The sequence below is a fragment of the Muntiacus reevesi genome, chromosome 15 (assembly GCF_963930625.1).
Source record: "Muntiacus reevesi chromosome 15, mMunRee1.1, whole genome shotgun sequence".
Taxonomy (NCBI): Eukaryota; Metazoa; Chordata; class Mammalia; order Artiodactyla; family Cervidae; genus Muntiacus; species Muntiacus reevesi.
The window spans coordinates 51,394,850-51,411,027 of NC_089263.1; the positions used below are offsets into that span (position 1 = coordinate 51,394,850).

The 16,178-nt window shown below is 37.5% G+C and overlaps 1 protein-coding gene across 3 annotated transcripts; it reads left to right on the forward strand.

The window, feature by feature from the left end:
• The first annotated feature begins 5,839 nt into the window (after nt 1-5,839).
• C15H14orf28 (chromosome 15 C14orf28 homolog) lies at nt 5,840-15,946 on the forward strand. Of its 3 annotated transcripts, none has more exons than XM_065906724.1 (5): nt 5,841-6,274; nt 9,023-9,547; nt 11,526-11,615; nt 12,882-13,016; nt 13,793-15,946. In XM_065906724.1, exons 1-5 carry the CDS (start codon nt 6,228-6,230, stop codon nt 13,974-13,976), a joined length of 981 nt encoding a protein of 326 aa, XP_065762796.1. In that variant the 5' UTR covers nt 5,841-6,227; the 3' UTR covers nt 13,977-15,946. The 3 variants fall into 3 exon arrangements, with proteins under 3 accessions (XP_065762798.1, XP_065762796.1, XP_065762797.1); XM_065906725.1 differs by having other exon boundaries at nt 5,841-6,158; XM_065906726.1 differs by lacking the exon at nt 12,882-13,016 and having other exon boundaries at nt 5,840-6,274.
• The last annotated feature ends 232 nt before the right edge of the window (nt 15,947-16,178 follow it).

Below are 16,178 nucleotides of genomic sequence, written 5' to 3' on the forward strand. Positions count from 1 at the left end.
GTGGTTACCCTCGGGGCAGCAGGAAATGACAGGAACGCTAGTTTGGGTCACTAGTAATATTCTATTTCTCGATCAGGGAGCTGGTTAGATGCTTATGGTGGTTTAAAAACATCTCCACAGATCCTTTTACACACCTCCCATCAGAAAATGAAGACCAGTCCCCTCTCCTTGAATATGCCTGGTCTTAAGAGACTCACCTGTAGCAAACTCTGCTCTAGAACTAACACTGTATGACTTTCAAGGTTAGGTTAGAAAAAGCACTACAGCTTCTAATTGACTCTCTTTCTTAGAACATTCACCCTTGGTCTCCAGTCACCATGCTTTGTGAAAGTCAGGGAGTCACATGCAAAGGCCATGGGGAGGTATTCTAATCACAGACATAGCTATAGCTAAGGTTCCAGTCAATAGGTAGCACCGTCAGTGGAACATGTAAGTGAAGGAGACTTCAGATGATTTCAGCCCCCAGCAGAAAAGTTATCCCAGCTAAGCCCTGCCCAAATTGCAAATTCATAAGCAAAATAAATGTTATTTTGCATGCTCAGTCACTAACTCATTTACAACTCTTTGCAACCGCATGGAACGGTAGCCAGCCAGGCTCCTCTGCCCATGGGATTCTCCAGGCAAGAATACTGGAGTGGGCTGCCATTTCCTCCTCCAGGGGATTGTCCCAACCCAGAAATCGAACCTACATCTCCTGCATTGGCAGGTGTATTCTTTACTACTGAGCTACCTTGGAAACCTATTAAATTTGTGGATGATTTGTTTTGTAAGTATATGTAACTAGAACATGCAGCCGGTGTGCTTGTTTTGTGAAAATTCTTAAGTAACAAAATTATGATATATAGTTGGATTCCACATTTGTAAATTTAATCAATTATAGATGAAAAATATTTTTTAAGTTCCAGAAAGTTTCAAGAAGCAAAATATCAATTTGCTGCACATTGGCAATTATTTACAGTGCATTTACATTGTATTAGGTATTATAAGTAATCTAAATATGATTTAAAGTATGTAGGAGGATGTGCATATGTTATATGAAAAACTACACCATTTTTTTAAGGAACTTGATCATGCAAGGCATGATTTGGCATTCCCAGGGGTGGAAGAGGGGCCTGGAACCAATTCCTTATGGATACCAACAGACAATTGTATACACCTTTCCACATGTATATTATACTTAGGTTTGAAATAAAAATCATATCATGCAAACAAGCTCAAATTTCTCATCAAATTTTTATATTTTATTGAGGTGTTTTTATAGACTCAATATTTCATATCTCCCTAATAGTGTGCCTTTTTCTTATAATTACATAGTATTAAAGAAAAAGTAATGGATTTTTTCACTACATCCCATATAGACAAGTCCTAATCACCATCAGTTTGCCCTTGCACACTGCCTAATTCTGATCATTTATCATGTGTGGATATTAAAAAAAAGTTAAGAAGCACTGCTACAGGAGATATCTGTCCAGCACCATTCTCTCTTCTTCTACAATGTAGAGTATCATTTTCCTTTGAAGAACTATCTCCCTTTGGATGAATCAAGGTTGCTGAGACCTGATTATTGCCCAGTTTTTAAAAAATTCTATTACACCTCACATTCTTCTAGAAATTTTCTTATTTTATTTAAGTTGGCAATATTTAGTCTCTATTCTTCACAAAGAATACCTACTGATGTATAACTCCAATGCTAGCACATTGGGACATATATATAGCTGATGATGAACAAATATAAAATGTTTATAAAATTATATTGGACAACTGATTTTTGTCAAAAGCACAAAAACAACACAGTGGAAAAAGAATAGACTTTTCAACAAAATGCCTCAAACCATAAATAAAAGTTAACTCAAAATACATCCTAGACCTAAACATACAGCCTAAACTGTAAAACTTCTAGAAGAAAACATTGGATATAGTCTTATTGAGTTTAGGGTAGGCAAAGATGTCTTTAAAATGAAACTAAAAGCACCATTCATAAAAGAATAAGTTGGACTTTACTAAAATTCAAAACTTCTGTTCTTAAAAATACACTGCTAATAAAAAAAAATACACTCTGTTTTTTATTTGTTTATTTTTTATTTTTCAGTGGGTTTTGTCATACATTGATATGAATCAGCCATAGAGTTACACGTATTCCCCATCCCGATCCCCCCTCCCACCTCCCTCTCCACCCGATTCCTCTGGGTCTTCCCAGCTCACCAGGCCCGAGCAGTTGACTCATGCATCCCACCTGGGCTGGTGATCTGTTTCACAAAAAATACACTCTTAAGAGAATGAAAAGAAAAGCCACATACTGGGAGAATATCTTTGTGAAGCATATATCTGACAAAGAACTTGTATCCAGAATATATAGAGAACTCTCAAAATTCAGGAAAACAAGCCAATTTTTTAAAAATGTAACAAAGATTTGAGTAGACACTTTACCAAAAAAGATATGCAGATGGCAAATAAGCACATAAAAAAGATGCTCAACATCATTAGTCATTAGGAAAATATAAATTAAAACCACAACAAGATATCACTATACACCTATTAGAATGGCTAAAACTAAAAATGACTGACCACTGCAAGTGTTCTTGAGGATGTGAAGGAAATGAAACTCAAACTCACTTCTGATGGGACTGTAAAATGATTCAACCACTCTGCAAAATAACTTAGCAGTTCCTTAAAAAGTTAAACATACATCTGCCTATGATCCAACCATTCCACTTCTAGATTTTTACCCAACAATAAAAGGAAATATATATATATCCATACAAAGGCTTGTACACAAATGTTCATAGCAACTTTATTGGTAATAACCCCAAACTAGACACAACTCAAATGTCCAGCAACAGATGATAAACTGCAGCACATCCATATAATGGAATACACTTATCAATACAAAAGAATGAACTACTGTACATGGATGAATATCAAGATAATGACACTGAGGAAATGAAACCAGGACCCCCCTCAAAATGTTATACATACATACTTCTACATATTCACATGTAAAAGTTTAGAAAAGGCAAATGAATCTATAATGACAGAAAGTAAAACAGTGGTTGCTTAGGTGTGGTAGGCAGGGAGGAATAAGAGAATCACAAAGGGGTGTGAGGAAACTGGAGGATGATGGATTTATTCACTTGATTACAGTGATTTTAAGGGGGAATACGTATACTAAAAATTTACCAATTTATACTCTCTAAGTATTTTCCATATATTACATGTCAATTATATCTCAATGAAGCTGTCTAAAAAGACTGCAGCTCAGCTATACGATTTTGAAAGGAACAGAGAGGAAATCTTGGATAAAGGATTCAGTGAGGTTTGTAAATTATCCAAGTATGCCAGGAATCCATACTTCCCTCTGTCTAGCCAAGCTTCAGCAGAGTTTAATGAGCCATCTCCCAGCTAATCTCCAGAAATGGTAACAACTGCACTATTGGACCTGTTTTTGGTAAGAGAATGACCCAATCAGTATAAAATGAATGCTATGTCTTGTGAGAGATTGTCAATTAAACACATAATCCACACTTATAAACATTTTTTAAAGGGCTTTCTTCTTGCAAGATAGCTTTACTATTGAGAGTGAACATTTTGTATGTGAATTCCAATACAGACACACTTGCTGCTTCATGCATCAGCACCTCAGTTTCTTTACCTGTAAATTGTCACAAGAATATTAAAACCAGGTGACTAAAAAGAACAGATTTTTTCAGAATTATTAATTCTTTCTTTTTGCGCAGAACCTCTTTCTTCCCCTGTGCTCAGAGAGGTATCTATTTCTTCCCAACTCTACCAGCAGTAATTAATTATCTTGAGTGAGTCAAGCTTCTCTCCCAGAAGTTTCATCCTACCATTACTAGATTCCTTGAGAGAGGTCCAAAAGGAAGTTCTCTGCCATAATCAAGCTGACCATTAAATCAGTTAAGTAGGTGTCCAAGTCTCTGCCAGACTCAGCTGTGACTGGGTACCACACTGATGTGCTGGGTGGCTTTGAGCTCTGTGCATTGTGTATTCTGGAGGTTGAGCTTCACTTTCCAAACAATCATTTTTGGTTGCACAGCAGAATGGGGAGTATCTCAACAGCATCCCCATTTCTAATTGCAGGTGGAGGTAGCTTTCCAGGATGGCCTGTGTTCTCTGGAAGCAGAGTCACGTGGACTTTGACTCTTTACTAGAGGATACAAGAACTAGGACCTTCAGAACATGAATAGTGGTTGTGTCCACAGACTCTAGTATTAAGAGGCTCTAGCTTCAATTTCCAGCTGTCAAAATGTGTTTGGCTTTTTCGTGTCCAAAACTCAATTTTTTCATCTCTATAATGGGGTCAAAGCTATCTAATTTTTTTGTTTTTGAGTTGAAATGAAACATATATAAAAAGTTAAAAAATTGTAAGTAGTTTGATCAAACCTTTACAAAATAAAGAGAGCTATAATCAGAACAGCTATAACTAGCAACCAGATCAAAAACAGAATATTACCGACCCTCCAGAAGAGCACTCTCTTGCCTCATTACAGGCATACTCTCCAAAGGTCAACTACCCTGACTGCTAACAGCACCAATTAATTTTGCCTGCTTTTAAACTTTCTATAATGGGATTCATACAGCGTGTGTTCTTTTGTGTATGACTTCATTCTGGTTGTGAAGTTTATTCCTGCACTTGAATATAGCAGTATCTTTTTGTTTTAGTGAAGTACTCCATTTGGGGGTTATATAATACATGTCATTAATAAATATTTCATATATCAATATTCATATCTATATCTATAGTCAAATTAGTTCATTATTTTGTTAAGCCCTCCTATGCTGTTCCTGATAATTTGTCTGGTGGTTCTGTAACTGAGAAGGTGAAAGTGTTAGTCCCTCAGTCCTGCAGCCAACCCACGGACTGTAGCCCTCTAGGCTCCTCTATCCAAGGAATTTCCCAAGCGAGAATAGTGGTATGGGTTGCCATTTCCTTTTCCAGGGGATCTTCCCAACCCAGGAACTGAACCTAGGTCTCCTGCATTGCAGGCAGATCCTTTACCGGGTGGGCCACCAGGGAAGACCACTGAAAAAGCTGTGATAAAGTCTCAGTTACAGTCTCTATTAAAGTCTACTATGATTATAGGTCAAGTATTTCTCCCTTAGGTCTATTTTTGCTTTATATATGAATGTCCATGTTTGCGTCCGTGCTGAGCCGTGTCCGACTCTTTGTGACCCCATAGATTATAGCCCACCAGGCTCCTCTCTGTGTCCATGGAATTTTCCAGACAAGAATACAGGAGTGGGTTGCCATTTCTTTCTCCAGGGGATTTTCCCGACCCAGGGATTGAACCCTCATCACTAGATGTCTCCTGCACTTACAGGCGGATTCTTTACCACGCTACCTGGGAAGCCCTAATTTCTTTAAATGTTATTAACGTCCATTGTAAATTACAGCAGATTGGCCAATTAATACCCTGAACACTAAAAATAGTATTTAACACACGAACTCAATTTTCCTTAAATATATACTTAAATCAAAAGTTTGAATAACTGTAGCTTATAAAGAAAACAAAGCTTTCATTTCTTGACTTAAGAACTTGAAAAGCCCAGAAGCAGAAGCAAACCAAAATCAAATAAAGTCCTAAAATGGTACAAACCAAGCAGGTTTGCCAACGAAGCTCCGCCTCCGTGCAAACCCTGCCCACTTCCGGCTGCCCCACCCACTTTCTAACACTGGAACACCGCCCCTTTCGGCGAGGTCCCGCCCCCTGCACCTGATCCTGGTTCCCATTGGGTGAATCCAGCTGCTGTATACACACTCTATACACGCACATTTGGCAGGGCCCTCTTCGCGCCTGCGCAGCAGCGTTGTCAGGCAGCTGGAGACTAGGTCCAGGGGTTGGGGGGAGGGGGGAGGAGGTCAAGCCGAATCTTCCTCCGTAATAAGAAGCTACGCGTCCCGCGGTCCTGGCTCCGTGGGTCCGGTCGGATCGGGCCTGGGCGCTGGAGCTGCTGTGGCTCCCACCGCGACGGGTGCGATGGAGGCCGTCCCGGAGCCCAGCGCTCACGCCGGGGGAGGCCGAAACAGCCGGCGGTGCTAGTAAATGAGGCGGCGGCGGCGGCGGCGGCACTGGCTCTCCATGAGCAAGCGGCGGCGGCGACGGGTGCGGCGGCACCGGCGGTTTTCGGTCCCCGGGGAGGTACGAAGAGTGGGCTTCCTGGTGGTCTGAGACTGGCCGGACGCCTTCCGCGGCCCGACCCTCTCGTCCATGACCTGCAGTCCCAGGCGCTCAGCGGAGCCACTGCTCGAATGCGGGTAGGGGATGCCCAGCCCCTTCACCGGGTCCGGGTTCGGGGATCCACCCGCAGTCCAGGGCCAGCCTTCAGGGCCGGGCCTTCCCGGGAGCTGCCGGCCGGGGGCGGGGTGGGCGGAGCGGAGGTGGGAGCCCACCGCACACCCAGCCCCGCGCTGCTGCGAGCCGGACCGCGGGCCGCTTTCTCGACTATTTGGGGGCGCTGACTCGGGAGGGGACCTGCAGGACCCCCAAACTCTTAGGGTATCTGACATTCAGTGCTTTGGGTAAATGGTATGATCCTCACGACCAGCGTGGAGTAAAGATTGTCACCCTTGGAAACGACCGCAAAAGGTGTCGTTTTTTGCCAAGGAAATAGAAGTCTAGGGAGTTTTCCTGGTTTGTCCAAACTAGGGGGCCTATTGAGGCAGGAAAATAAAGCCAGTAATTCTCCAGGACTTGCAGATCATTGTCTAACGAAACGATGTTTTTTGACAGTGTGGCGAAAACTTAAAAGACAATTTTAAGTAAAGTTCTTTGCACATTTTCTGGTCTTTTTTAGTCGCTTTTATCGCAATTTACTTTAGAACAAATCACCACGGTACTGCAGAAGCTAGACTAAGTGTCCTTTAGTTCTTTCAATGCTCTTTTATCTCCTTTTGTTTTCCCCAGAAAAAGGCTAGAGAAATCATTTTATGTGTGTGTGTGTATATTTTTAAATATATATATGTAGTTATAAAATATATGTTTAATTCTCTTAGAGTGCAGCTTGCTTTACAGAGCAGTACTCATTTAGTCATGACTAAAAGATAATTTAGCAAAAAATACTACAGAAATTTACAGTTCCTTTCTAATGCAATATTTAAGAATCTGAACTCAGGCTCTTAATCATATGACCTTGCTACAAAGTTCTTTAAAATGCCACAGAAATCAGTCAAACCATGAGGAAACGTTATTTTCATGTTTTAAATATTTAAATACCTTGTGATTTTTTAAAAGAATATGCTCTGAAACATTTCTTCTTCATTAAGCAGAAACTGAGTTTGTGTTTCCTTGGCTCTAAATTTGCCACTCCCTCTTATTCCTAAGTGGTTGACTGGAGCCAGCATGCTAGCAACTATATATAAACATCTACACTTCAGACTAAATATAGTGTTGAATATTTTAGAGTCCACAGTATCTTGCCCAAGTCAGAAATACTGTGTGTGTGTGGTAAAACTGAATTTTTAGTTTGCTGGTGTTAGAAAATAGATTTGAACTTAATTTTCCATACAAAACACATAGGTCTGCAGCATTGAGTATTGGGTTTATATTGTACTTGGGAGGATGTTGCACTTGAAACTATGATCAAAATAAGACACTGACCTCAGTCACTAATTTCTGTCTTCCTCTTCCTCAGATGCTTCCCGTTTTCATGAAAATGCAAAAAACATGAAACATATTGGAAAACCCTGTGATGTTTTTAGTTTAGACATTTGTTTGTTCCAAATAAAGCAAAGCAATTTTTTTCAATTCAGTTTCATTAGGACCTCATTCTTTAATTTTTTTCAATTTTGCTTTATATACATATGACACCAACATGTTTATTAGAATACTGTCAATGACTTTAAAAACAAGCTGTTACTTATCCTCAAAGTTGGGGGGAAGATAGGTGCCCATTTAAATAAGGAGGACACCTCAGTTCATTCCCAAAACATGCAGAGAGAGGAATCAGGAAAATGAACCAAGTTCTGAATCAGATTGTCCCAGCATGGCCTCTGTAATTAAAATTATAGGATATCTGGCATGATCCTTCTCAGGTGGCGCTAGTGATAAAGAACCTGCCTGCCAATGCAGGAGATGTAAGAGACCCAGATTCGATCCCTGGGTTGGGAAGATCCCCTGGAGAAGGGCATCGCAAACCACTCCAATATTCTTGCCTGGAGAATCCCATGAACCAAGGAGCCTGGCCGACTACAGTCCATAGGGTCGCACAGAGTTGGACACGACTGAAGCAGCTTAGCATGCAGCGTGGTCCTAAATTGCAAGTGAAAATCCCCAAGTGCATAGAAATGATTTTTGTATTAGCTGTGCTAATACAATTAAGTTCTCACGATTAGAGTACTCTTCATATGTTGTCTTTCAAAGCCAGTTGGCCTTTCTCTATACTCCAGCTAAGAATTCCATTATATCAGTTTCATAAGTGGGACCATACATATTAACAAGAAAATGAAACACAGCTCATATTTTGGAGGAAGAGGTTTACATTACAGATGTACTCAACCAAATTTAGACTGTATCTTTTAAATAGTTTTGTTTTTATTTAGGATTTTTTCATTACAAGGTTTTCCTCTGTCAGTGATAAAACCTGCAATATAACCAATACTAATTGGTTGGATGGCATCACCGACTAGATGGACATGAGTTTGAGCAAGCTCTGGGAGTTGGTGATGGACAGGGAAGCCCGGCATGCTGCAGTCCATGGGGTTGCAAAGAGTCGGACACAACTGAGCGACTGAACTGATAATTAATAAAAAGGCCCATCAAATGACCATTCTGTATTTCATAAAAAGGTTACAACTTCTTAAATGGTCTTTCCAGAGACCATGCATATTCCTGAATAAATGGCTCATGGCTTGAATTGTTTTAAAATCTTTTTGTTCCTTTAGGAGTCTGTCTAAGCAAACTTAATTTAATCTTTAGATAGCTTTATTTTCATTTAAACATATACCATGCATTTAAAAGATAAAGTCACAAATTTACAAGTACTGTCTTAAACTTTTAAAATGCAGGATGAAGACACTGTTTGAAGAGATCAAAGCATCAATTAAAAATAATTATAACCAAGATCGCTCATTTTGGAGGCCTGTTCTTCCTTGGGGAGGTGTTTTTACTATCAAAGCTGGCCGCAAAGCAGTCTCCTGTACACCACTCTATGTTGAAATAAGACTGAAAAATACCTGCACCATAGATGGATTCTTGATGTTACTCTATGTCATTCTCAATGAAAATGAAAATTTCCCCCGGGAACTCTCTCTTCATTTAGGTAGAGAATTTGTAGACTGTTTTCTTTATTTAATGGACACCTACAGTTTTACAACCGTGAAGCTACTTTGGATTTGGGACAAGATGGAAAAACAGCAGTACAAGTCTGAAGTTCATAAAGCTTCATTAATAATTGATTTGTTTGGGAATGAACATGATAATTTTACAAAAAATCTTGAAAATCTCATGTCAACCATACAAGAGAGTTACTGTTCCAACTGGCGATGCCCCACTCGAGTGCAGGAAGATCAGCAACGCACAATTAATATAAAGTAAGTTGCTCTCAAGTCTGTTTTGTCACTTTTAGCGAAAGTAGTATGCTTATAATGCATGATATAGATAGATAGGAAAATAGGTAGATAGATAGGTATAGTCAAAGTACTTCTTAATGTATAGACCCTGTGTGCAACAACATATATATATAATATGTAAAGCATATATATATATAGCATATATATAAAGCAACCAGGCAAATGCAAGACTCTTCAGTGGGTTCCATGATAAAAAAAAATATTACTCTTCTGTTATATCTAAACATCTCAGGATTTACAAAACCAGTTGATAACTATTTCACTTGCTAAATAATGACCCACTCAGTATGCACAATGTTTTCCTCTCACTCAGAATTTACTAATATGGCTAGGAAGATAATTCCTTGTGTCACAGATTTAACCTCTCCAACGACACGTAATACTATATTGAAATGTTTCCCTCTCTGCATAGATCCCTGTCAGGTAGGCTAGTTCTACTTGAACAGGAAGATTGGAAGTACTCCATGTCATGGCCAGGGCAAAATTAGAGACAGAATCCCAAAGTTGGGAGTATTAATACCTGAAAAGTATATAGATGTAAGGAAATTTTTTATTGGCTAGAAAGGTACTGATAGCCTGCTGAGGGGAGAAAAGGAAGGTCTTCAAGCTGGTAAAATGACAAGGAGGAAGGCCAAACTGGCAAGCCCTAGTGGAGTGTTGGGAAACATTAAAGCCCCAAGGGCACATGAGCTGGAAAAGGGATAATTGCCAGTGTGGAGGTTGGGGGAGCGGGGGGTGGGGTGGGGGCATGGTGGGAAACAGGACAGAAAAACAGATCCAGACACATTTTTATCAGAAAGCATACTTGGCCCTGAGGTCCAGGAAAAAAACTGCCTAACAGATTGTTCCCTGTGGGATTGTACTTCACATACCCAAACTTATTATATTCACCTTTTCTGTATAGCATATTTAGTTTAAGATTATAATATTATATTTAGGATAATGGGAAAGCAGAAGATCTGTTATTATTTTTAGAGACTACCAATCAATGTTTCTCTTGTTCTGAAATACACTTTGGCCATTTTGCTGTATTGCTGATAGGATGATGTTGATTTTGAAACTTCCATCAGGGAAAAACTTGTTACTGTTAAATCATTATGGACTTTAAAAAAGTGCTTCAGAAATTTGCCTTGTTTTTTTTAAAAAAACTAGTATCTTTTACATATGTTTTGAAACTATAATGAAGTATTTACAGCCCTATATTAATACTAGCATTTTGTGCCTCTCTTAATAAATATTTTTCATTATACTCTATATAACTTTTTAGTATTTTCCAATCCTGTATTTAAAACAACCTCTGAAGTATGTAGGAAAAGTTGCTTTTTTTTTTAACAAATCAGGAAACTGAGGCCAACAGGGGCTCTCATTAACATTGAGTCAGGTAACTAATCAGCTGCTCTTCTAATTCTGGATCCTGCTTTCTTACATCAGGACCAGGATCCACTGTATTTAATCCTTTCAGAAATTTTTAAAGTAACAACTGTGTGTTTCAGGATCAGTTCACATACATATTTAATGTTTCTTAGAAAGTTTCATGCATTAATGTTTATTAAGTTCAACTGGTTTCTCTACTGTCTAGAAGAAATACAAAGATGAATAATAAAGGTTATACTTTTATACGTGCTTTACTAATAATGAATGGCTTGTAAAATTTGTTATCCACATAATATATTTGGGCTTTCCTGGTAGCTCAGCGGTAAAAAACTCGCCCACTAAGCAGAAGACATGGGTTCAATCCCTGGGACAGGAAGATCCCCTGGAGAAGAAATATCTACCCACTCCAGTATTCTAACCTGGAAAACCCCATGGACAGAGCAGCCTGGAAGGCTGCAGCCCATGGGGTTACAGAGTCGGACACGACTTAGCAACTGAAACAACTTACTATATTTACATGTAGAATGCCGAAGCATTTCTTACATGCGTTTTGCAATTGTTATAGTCCTCCCCAAGAAATTCCACATGGAAACTTGATACGACTGGCTGTGGATGAGTTATTCTGTTCCAGGATTGAACTGTGTGAAGAGCATGGGTGAGTATATGATAGACATTTAAGCTGAAAGTATTTCTGTGTTTCTTATAAAGAAACCTGGACTGGTATGCTTGTTATAAAACAGCAACTCATAAATGTTTAGGAAGCCTAATATTTTTGGAATCTTAACACCTTCTAGTTTACTATGCTATTTTATGCTGTGCTGCAGTTGCTTGATGAATACAAAGCAAATGCCTTTTTTTTTCCCGCACTCCTGAGTAGGTACAATAAAACCTTGCTTAACCAGAACCCAGCTAATCTGGACCCTCAGTTAACTGGATTTTTTCCTGTACTCCTCACTTATGTTCAGTTCAGTTCAGTCGCTCAGTCGTGTCCGACTCTTTGCAACCCCATGGACTGCAGCACACCAGGCCTCCCTTTCCATCACCAACTCCTGGAGTTTACTCAAACTCATGTCCATTGAGTCAGTGAGAAAGCAGTAAATGACAACCAAAAAGTTTAACCTAGTTACAAAAAGAAAAGAAAAAGGAAATCCAAAGGGGCAGAACATATTCACCCCAGCCACTTAATTTTTATATCTACAGTATTATACAAGGAGAATTAATATTTAGAAGGATGATCTTACACCTAATTAATCACAAAAGAAGGAAAGAATAAAATACCTTCAGTTAATTGTACTTAAGTGCAGAAAGTGAACTAGGTGTATTTTTGCAACAAATACTGAAACAAAATGGTTTTCAGATAACTTAGTTTAGTCAGTGTTTGTTGACCAAAATACTGTCCCCTGAACCTTCCAGTTAGCTGAGATTTTATTGTTTAATTGTATTTGTTTTATTTTCATTCATATGCTTAATACCTGGTGCTACTAGGAAAATAGAATCTGCTGCATTGTAATGGCAAAAGGAACCAATCAGGGAATTTTTATCCTTTCTAAAGAAGACTGTAAGAATCATCTTATTGCCTCTCTGCCATTATTCTCATTTGAAACCAGCCTAGAGAAAGAAAACCTTTTTTCTGAATAAAAGCTTTTCTATCAGTTCAAAAGACTACATGCTTTTGTAAGCTGAGATAAACATAGTTAGCTTTTCTTGGAGTTTTAAAAATGTCATTTTCTTATATATAGACTCTCTCAACTTATAAACTCTGAGACTTAAGCATATAAGGTATTAATGCAGCCATACAATTTTCCCATACCTAAAATAGATAATATGCTTATTATGAAATTAAATGATAAAGACAACTCAGAGTGATAAAAGGCAGCTTTGTCTCAAGTATAATAAAGTTCATGCCTATTTTCAATTTTAGGTGTGGTGGCTTAAGAGAATTTTCCCAAAGAGTGTTCTGCCACGGGGCACCCCCTTTTGTTGTCTTAAATATGCAGCATTGGAAATCTGAAGATCTGGCATATGTCCCCTATTATTTGGATTTATCTGATCACAAGTAGGTGCTTTTTGTTTGTTTTACAAGACTAATAAGAGAATTTCATTTATATTTTTCTACTATTCTATCATGATTTTGACTAGCCCTTAAGGAAATACATATTGTTTAAAAAAAAAGCTATCTAAATTTATGTATCCTGAATAAGATCAGAACACACTACAGGGAGTCAGTTGCTGGCAGTGTACATAGCAGTTAGGTACTTAGAGTATAGAATAGACTGAACTGGGTTCAAATCCCAGCCCTGCCTTTCAAGCGATGTGACGTTGATCCAGTAGCAACCAGTTTACACATCAGTTTTCTTATCTATAAAACAGAGATGATAGTGTCTAAAGTGTTTAGGATAGTACCTGAGACTTAGGAAATAGTAAATACTGGCTGGCCATTACTTGTATTTCAGGCCAAAGTTGTGTATAGTATGAGATCATTTAAACATAAGATATTACTGTCATCGTTAGATTAAAATCCAAATTAGGATATAAGGGGTTCTTTTAATTTTTTGCCTTTAAACATTTCTTGTGTTTTCTCTTATGTAATAGAACCATGCAGTTCATGAGTTAATCTATTAAAATAATGCCCTTAAAAATGTATCATTTTTTAAAATTCTTAAACGTCTTACTCCAAATTATCAATTATAGTACATGATTTTTACAGATGAATGTCTTTTTTCAGATAACAGAATGCAAGTAATCTTATTCCTTAGTTAAGAATGTAAGGAATGTTTTTTGTAAGAACAAAGTACTGTGATTTTCTGCCACACTTTGTCATTTAATTTGCAGGTATTTGTTGGAAGGTGCCACATTGTTTAACAAAGAGGAACATCATTATTCTGCAGCCTTTCAAATTGATGGACATTGGATGCACTATGATGGCCTCAGAAATGTGAATTTAATTTTGTTAAATAAACCCCCAGAGTTTCTCCTCTTGTCATCATTGGTTTATATTCGAGCAACAGAGAAATAAATATAGACTGATGCTAAATCATATTGTTTTCCCTCCTGCCCATGCTCCCCCAGATGAAGGGCTTTTGTTTTGTATATACTTGGTATCCAAGGAAATAGTTCAACTATATTAGTTTCAGAGGTGTATTTTCTAGTGTTTAGCCCCAGGTAAAAGTTTTATATAGAGAATCTATGCAAAAATGTTTGTATTTCTTTTTTCTTAATCCCAGGTTATTTTTATACAAGCATATTTTATGTTGAAATAAAATATATCTTGTAGCATTTGTATTTTTTATTTATATGTACCACAAAGGTTTTTTATAGTTCTGTCTTTGAATCTGAGAAAATAATTCATCATTTGAATTCTCAATTTTTCCTTTTGGATATCCAAATAAAACCTGGGTACAAATCAGTTTTCAGTTTATGTAAACTTAACAGTTCAAAATACCTGACTGTATTTATTTGCCCTACCTCATTATAATCCAAAGTGCACTATTGGATCTAGTTTGGATTTGAATGTACAACTTAGAGATGGTTTAGTCTATTTTACCCGACTTGCCTAATGTCCCTGCAGCAATTTTTTTAAAAATACTTTGGTAAGAATGTTTCTCTGAACTTAAATTATTTCTTTATAATGGCAAATAACTTCACTTGCTAAAGTATTAAAAACCTAGCAGTGGATTTTAAGTGTTAACTAAGCTCCAAGCTTAATTAAGCTTATTTTTACTCAAATTGTATAACTAATGTTTAAATGTAATAGAAGTTCTCTAATAAAAATTTATTTTGCAGATAAGACAGCTATAAAAAGTGTTAGGCAAACTGTATGTTTACTAATGTTGAATGAATGATGGAAATGTATTTTAAACATGTACTTAAGAGAAAATGGGTACCTGAGAATACAGTTGACTCTTGAACAACTTGGGGGCTAGGGCCCTGATTCCCCAAACAGTCAAAATTCCCCCATGTAACTTTACAGTTTTCCCTCCATACCTGTGGTTCCACATCCTTGGATTCAGACACCTTCGGATCATGTACTACATGTACTACAGTGCATGTTTACTGAAAAAATACCCGTATAAGTGGACCCCCACAGTTCAAACCCATGTTGTTCAAGGTCAGTTGTCTTTCTCTTCCTAGTAAGTCACATTGGCACAGAGGAAAAAATACTTACATTTTGGGGGTAACATCTGTGTGCTGCCTTAATAATAGTAAATTGATACCATGAGACTTTCTTTGATTTGAAGTATAAATCCCCGCAAGTGCGTAGTTATCAGAATGTTATGTTTCTTTTCAAAGACTTAGGATCTCTCTTCCTTTTGCAATATAAAGGAAAAGTAGTAAGTAATGTTCTCAAGGGAAAATACTTTTTGAAGTCTATCATCATTTATTTTAGTGTTTTCAGTGTGGTTGACCCTAGGTTTGGGGTTGAGATTGAGTGCAATATATTTGGAGATTTCTACACAGCATCACAATTCACTGCCATTTACCAAATTGCTAAGGTTTAATTCAATAAATTAAGTCTTACATTGCATTGGTGCCATGTTAAGATAACTTACTGAAGAATGAATAAATATAAGTGCAACATTGATGAGTATGCCTTTTTATCATATGTAAAAAAGGAATATTCATTGTATATGCTCAAAGTAGTGATCTATTTTATTTTTTTTTAAATTCACACCAAAGTTTATTTAAATAGTGTTTCCGCATGTATTTAAATAGGGTTTGATTTATAGTATAATTTTCTGGAAACATCTTACTGCATGAATCAAAGTATACAGAAACACAAATATTAGCATATACATAAATGATACCATTAACAAAATTATTCCTGATGCAGATTTATTTTTTTGAATTGCACTTTATTTGGAATAATTCTAGCTTATCACGAAACAGTGACATACCTACCTCACAGGGTTGTTGTGAGGATTTAAATGTTTGTTAACATCTTGACTACCTTGAACATGCTAATAAAAAAAACATTTTTTCTACCTCTTTCATGTACAGGCAAGTTTCCTAGATTCTCTCTTACTAATGAACTTTTCAGATCTTTTTAAAAATTATTTGAGCAGTAGTTCATATCGGTAATGGAATTAATGTGTAGTGAAATTTAAGTATGCCTTCTGGACCCCAGATGATTAGGATTTAAGGATAATAGATATTTTATTGTTATGGTGGTAATTGAAGACACTATTGCCTCCAAATAGTGACTAGGAAAGGGGTGAAA